General features: G+C 36.6%; 1 protein-coding gene across 1 annotated transcript; it reads right to left on the minus strand.

Moving 5' to 3' along the window:
* Positions 1 to 398: 398 nt before the first annotated feature.
* On the minus strand, positions 399 to 1,638 carry LOC147489074 (protein FAR1-RELATED SEQUENCE 5-like). Its single transcript, XM_086574560.1, has 2 exons — positions 650 to 1,638; positions 399 to 501 (listed from the first exon to the last, which is right to left on the minus strand). Exons 1-2 carry the CDS (start codon positions 1,636 to 1,638, stop codon positions 399 to 401), a joined length of 1,092 nt encoding a protein of 363 aa, XP_086430686.1.
* Positions 1,639 to 7,048: the final 5,410 nt, after the last annotated feature.

Here is a 7,048-nt window from a genome sequence, read left to right on the forward strand (position 1 = left end):
CAGATGACGATGCAAAGTGTAGTAACGAATATTGTCACCTTGATGATCCTTCATTGAATCAACAATGTACAATGCCTCTTGCTGCAATTGCATCTTAAACACATTAAAAGCCGCCCGTGTATAGATGGAGTTCGCCTGATTTTCATACTCAGTCAGGTGGGTCACAATTACCGGCTTGGTTGTCAGAGTAATAACTTCTTCTTCGTGCTCCACGGTGCGGATCTTCTCAAGTGCTAGCTCCATTTTTCCATAGAGCTCAACCATTTTTAAACCGGGCTTTACATGAAGCCGTATAACGAGGAGTTCATGCTTTCACAACGTTGGTTGGTTCTACAACCACCAAAGAATGCCCGAAGATATGCCTCACGCCCACCTCATCCTCTTTTTGTATATCTTCTTCACCCACTCATGATCATGGACTGGTGTGCTTCTAACGGATGTTCCCACATTTGGTCAAACTCTTCTTCTGAATATTTCATAAACATGAGTGAACAAAAGTCCCTTTGAAACCCAGAGACACGGACATTGTCAATACAATTTTTCAGAACGTGCCAAGCACATAAGCGATGTCTAGCCCTAGGTAAGGTAGCTTTAATAGCCTTGCGAATTGCATGATCACCATCTGTTATGACCGACTTAGGTGCCTTACCTCGCTGTAAGAAAACGCTCTAACGCCCAAATGTAAAACTGCTCTGACTCACTAGTCATAACTGCAAAACCAAATACAATAGTTTGTCTATGATTGTTCCTCCAAAGCAAATCGACAATTGGCATTTTGTATTGATTTGTCCGGTATGTTGAATCAAACAATAACACATCACCAAAACAAGCAGAATGCGACGCGACGCGTCGAATCCGCCCGAGAACAATCGACCAATTGGCTAAGTTCATTCGGGCCAGTATGAGTAGTAAAATTGGATCAATCTTCGACTTGTTTTTCATGCGAGGGAAATAAGTGTGCTTGGATCTCCATTCATATAATAAATTTTCCTCATCCACGGTCATATAATTATACAAATCCTTTCTTATGTAACCAACTTTACAAAACTGGCCAGCCCTATAAACAAGGAAATCCATCACTTGACATTGTCTAATGCCCACATCAATTAGACTCTTTGCCAAAGCCGCATCTTCACTGCCCATCTTTCTATGTGAGCGACCAAATATCGAACTGGGATAAGGCACAAGTGGATGAGTGTGTTCAGCAACAAACTTATTAACAACCCACATATTGCATTTAATATCAAAAATCACTTCAAAAATCGCAAGACATTTGCATCTAGACAACTCACGTTGTTTCCTTTTGTGTTCCATATTCAAATATTTCGCCTCTCTCTCACCTTGGCACGAGCACACAAAATTTCTTTTAACCGGGATATCTTTATGAAATCGGTAGACACCCTTGCGTACACTAAACCCAACAACCTTGGCATACTCGTTGTAGAACTCAAATGCCTCGTTGCTGGTTTTAAAACGCATTGAAAACATGATTGCATTTTCATCTAGATCTTCCCCTCCCAACTTACCACTGAATAGATTGAAATCATTCTCATTAGTTTGTTCACTTCTTGCATCTGCTTCATTTGACTGTTCTTCAAAACCTTCAATTTCACACTTATTTGTGGTCATCTGATTCATTTTCGTCTTCCAAACTCACATTGGTTGAACCTTCCACAACATTTATTTCGGTGTCTGAAGAATCACTTTCCTCATACGGACATGCGTCATTACACATATTTGTAGCCCAATCTCCTTCTTCATTAGAGATATCCACCATCACTTGATCACTATAGTATAAATATGTATTCATTACTTCTTGCACTATAAGTTGAAAATAAAATAAACAACAAATAAAGAGCATACACGTGAAGCAACGTTAATTTGAAGTTAAAATTTTATTTTAAAATAAAAAATAAAACAGAAAATAGCATTTTAGGTTCACAAATAAACTATTAAAAGATTCACCTTTGTGTCATGAAGGGACAAAAGGTGAAAGTGAGTAATGCGTAACGATAATTTAAGCAACTGAAGCAAGTCAAAAGAAACTAGCAGTAAAATTAAACTCCCCTTATTATGTGACATAAGAAGATAAGCAAGTTCAATATGTGAGTAAACTCCCCTTATGGAGCTCAATATTTACACGTCTTGAATCCTAGTATTGAAAATCTGATCAATTTCAATTTTCAAGGAGTAAAATACCTACATAATTGGCAATCCGGCCAGGCCAAGAATCTACTTATAAACTATCACTACTCTCGTTATTACGTTGTATAGTACTATAGTTCTTTCAAGATGTGATTCCAGAACTAGAAAGGAGGAGGTAATATTGTTCTAACATCATTTTTTTTTTACATTTATGCTAGAAAAAGTGACAATTCAGTTTCTCTAGTCTCAAGGATTGTTTCTGCTCTTGCATGTGTCATGTGTGCCGCTAAAATTATAGGATCGACTAACAATGTCAGCAGTGATATCGGGATGAAAGTAAATCAGTTTAACTGTTTAACTGGTACACTTTTAACTGTTTAACTGATCCACCCTCCCCCTCCTGTGTATGCCTATGCCAAATCACATTTCTAACTAATAATTCTTTTTTCTCAACCACTTGCTCATTTATTTCCTCGCATTTTTGGCCATGAAGCATCAGGGTTTATATCTCTCAACTCTTTTTCACTTGACCACATTATTACTGTACACACTTTAGCACAATCACATAAATATTCTAGATTATAATCTGGTACCTACTTTAACTCAATTTTGCAATCCCGCCATTCGTCTACTGCACATCCCACCATATAATGGGCCACCTTTGAGTTAGCAATACATACATACTCCCCAACAACAATAATATATAATGCCAATTTCGATCCTATATGATTTAACTCCTCAATTAATTCATAAACACATTAGTACATTACAGACCCTGACTATTATAGAATATACACAGGATTGTTGAGAGCATAATGTTTAACTGGTACACTTTTAGGTGAAGACTATGTTGTGTACGTGATCTCCAGACAACCAGTGCATCTAGTGCAATCCCTATGCAAAAACATTATGCTATTAAAAGTTTGGCGCCGAGGGCGATTAAGTTGGTTGTTTCAAGAATAAAAATTCTTAGCGATTAGGGGACATTGATTGATAGAAAGTCATGATAGTAACCAAAGGATATAAAAGCGTGATTAATAGAAGGTCGGGCTAGATCGAGGAGAATATAAAATGCATGGTATGGATCGCCAATAAACTAAATCTAGCTAGATTAAATTCTATTCCAATTAGCTTTGGCACCGTACACGACTTTGCTCATCACAAATTGGATGTTAAAATGTGCGGTGTCGGCATACGCATAGAGATTGTTCATACACAGCCCACAAAATTTTGCAAGAAACAATGACTTATAAGGTCACTAGTTTATCACATCAAAAGGCAACTACCCTTCAGTACTTGCGGTGTCATACTATATTTCATGGAATCAGTAGATGTAAGGTTGGTCACACAGTTTTCTTCAAAAGAGTTGAGGAAGATATTGCAACATTACAGAGTCACAGGTGTATGTTAACGACATTAAAGTTACCAAGAGTGATCCAGGTTGTCAAGCAGTATTTGACTACTCACTTTTGTACCAAACACTTGGCAACATCAGCTTTTTTTCAAGTAATAGATTGGCAAGAATAAAAAACAAAAAAGAAACTAAGATAAAAACAACACTAAATAAAATTAGTCTCTGCCCAAGGTAAGTGTGTTTTTTCTATTTTTGATACACCGTATATCCCTCATTTGTAGGGAGACTAACCAACCCCCTCCCCTCCAAACCAAAAAAACCGAATGCAGTATCCCACAAACCACATAATGCCAGGATACAACGACCAGGTGCTACTTGTTAAACACTTTTTACTGTTGCTTGTAATTGGAGTAATAGTAGTACCATAATAATAGTAGTAATAATGTATAATTATAATAATCATGGTATAGTAGTAGTGAACTAGTGATAATAAAATCATTATCTTTATTAGTGAAATCATTTATCATTATCATTATCATTATTATTATTATTATTATTATTATTATTTATTTTTATGATTATTTCAAGTTCCAAAGTAGAAAAGAAAAGGACTGCAAAGATTCCACAGTTTTACAATTTTACCTGTTCACTGATGAGTATCAAAGCTCAAAGATTGGTCCGCTAAGACTCCATTGGTGGCCACAATCCTCAAATAAAACAATTTCAAGCGAGTCTTCAATATCAGTAATGGGATGGGGAGGGATAATACCAACATCGTTCAAGATCCAATATGACTACATTTCCAAATCAAGTCAAACGATAATGGGATTTAACAAAACAAGAAAACAGTTTAAAAAGAAATATGTAAAGAATAATATAAAGTTAAAACAAGATGGCTATTCTCGCTTCACGTATAAAAATCAATAGTGTTCAAATTTCTTTTATTGAGACAGGGATGAGAAACAACTTTCACCAAAAAACGAGAATCAAGCATGAAACACGAAAACCTTTTTGCTAGAATTTAAATTATACCCTACAGCTTAAACTTCAGATCTTAGATTTTTATAAATACTCATATCCAAACCTGAAGGAGTATTTGAGAGATGCCCAATCCAGAGGTTGAAACGCAGAGGATTTCTCTTGGAAGATAGTGAGAAAGGGAAACAATGGAGATGAACTCAGTTTGGTGGAGATGAACCCGAAAAAAGTATGAGAGTTTGGCACTAACTGTTTTCCTTATTTTTTTCGAACCAGCCCGAAGTAAATAGCGAAGTATTATTTCACTTCCCAATTTCCACGATGTTATCAGGGTGGATTAGTTTTTGGGTAAATTTGGTATTTCATGTATTTGTTTTTTTTTCAAACCAGTTTATCCGGTTAACAAGTTTGTATTGGATTATGGATTTTCCAACAAAAATCAGATGTGGGGCTGAGATTAGTGCACATTGGAATGCATTGGAATGCCTGTGCATGGAAGCAAACCTCTAATAATAAACACTAAAAAAAACTAAAAAAAATGGTTTGTTGACTTTTGTTTTACATAGACATGACACGGTCACCAGACGAGTAATACTACACTGCCCTCAGTGTGGTGGTTGATTGTTTCGATGTCCTGTGTCAGCATAGAATTACTACCTTCACTAATTTAACTCAGAAACTCTCTTTTGTGACCCACCCTATTATGTGGCAGTCAAAAAGTCAACTCAACCAACCTAAAGACGGAACGGAATTCCCTCGATACAAAATTGAGAAGGTTCGAAAATATGGACATAGAAGAGCTTAGGCTAAGTCTAAGTCTAATGGTGCCGCAAAACACCAAATATCACGTAAATTGTGATCCAATGGGGCGTGAAATCGCTAACCCGCTAATGCTATCGGTATAAGTTTCGCTATGTATACAGTCAATTTTAACGATATAGCGTATGCTCTGCACGCCAAAACGAGTGGCAACCAACATAACTAAGAGCCACACGCCAATGTGAATGACGGTTACAAAAAAAAAATCTCTCTCCAGCCACACGCCAGTATAAATGGCGGTTACAAAAATTTGTTTTTTTCTCTCTCTAAGCCACACCAGTGTGAATGGCGGTTACAAAAAAAAAATTCTCTCTCCAGCCACACGCCAGTGTAAATGGGGGTTACAAAAATTTGTTTTTTCTCTCTCCAAGCCAGACGCCAGCGGTTACAATTTTTTTTCTTTTCTCTCTCCAGCAGTTACAAAAAAAAAAAAAAAAAAATCTCTCCTACACTCCAGTGTGAGTAGCGGCTACAAAAGAAAAACCATTGGGTGGAACAACGCTATCCCGCTAACCGCATATACTGTGCTATTGTGGTTTGGTGTTTTAGGGTCCAACCCATTGGACTCAGCCTTACTTTGCACAAAACTTAGCAGCTCCAAAACTTATTGTTAGATTCAAGGTTTTCAATTATCAACATTGTTTGAATTTGAGATTGTACTGTAATAGTTACAAACTTACAAAGTTTAATAAGCAATATCTAGTTGCCACCTTTGTTTTTATACGCCCGAAAGTTCATTAAATTTGGTTAATGTAAGATAGCTAGATAGGGATTACGAGATACACCAATGCATCGAATTGCAACAGATTTTCTTTTTGTATATTGCTAACGTCAATGACGGCCAGTGGCGGAGCCAGGGGGCAGGATACGCCCTGGCGCACCCTCACTTTCCAATTTCCATCCAAAAAAAAATTACTATTTGTCAGTTACTATTCCCTCATAGCCAAAACCCAAGCAAATAGGGAAGGAAAAAAAATAAAAAAGCAAAACAAACCCAGCCCCCAAAAACAGTAACCCCCTTACACCTATTTTTTCTCACTCTCCAAAAATAATAAATTGAAAATAGAAACCCCAAATATTAACCTCAGGTACTCTCTCTCTTATTTAAAATAAATAAATAAATAAAAACCAAAAACCCCTCACGTACTCTCTCTTTTGGTGACTCGGTCTCTCACTCTTGAGGATGATGTGGTAAGTTTTAAATAAATTTTCTAAACCATTGGGTTTTTTTTTTTGTTTTTTTAGTATTTTGTAGGTTTAAACTTAATGCTTTATTTCTCTTGAAATTTAAAGTAATAGATTGCATTGATTAATTGCTACTTAAGTATTATTTAAGATTAAGTCTATTAGTGTGGCAAAACACCAAATATCACGTAAATTGTGATCCAATGGTGCGTGAAATCACCAACCATTAACGCTATCGGTATAAATTTCGCTACAACCAATTTTAACGATATAGCATACGCCAGAACGAGTGGTGGCCACAGAAAAAATTCAAAATAAATCTACACGCCTCTGTGGGTAACGGCTAGAATTCGATTTAATTTCAAAATAAATATACACGTCTATCACTGTGGTGGTTAGAAGAGGAAGAGAGATGGGAGAAAGGGTAAATTGGGAGGGCGTGAAAAAACAAAGAGTCACACGCCAGTGTGAATGGCGGTTACAAAAGAAATTTTTTCTCTCGAGTGGCGACTACAAAAGAAAAATCATTGGGTCGAACAACACTATCTCGCTAACCGCATTTACTGT

Source organism: Coptis chinensis, chromosome 7 (genome assembly GCF_015680905.1).
Source record: "Coptis chinensis isolate HL-2020 chromosome 7, ASM1568090v1, whole genome shotgun sequence".
NCBI classification, from domain to species: domain Eukaryota; kingdom Viridiplantae; phylum Streptophyta; class Magnoliopsida; order Ranunculales; family Ranunculaceae; genus Coptis; species Coptis chinensis.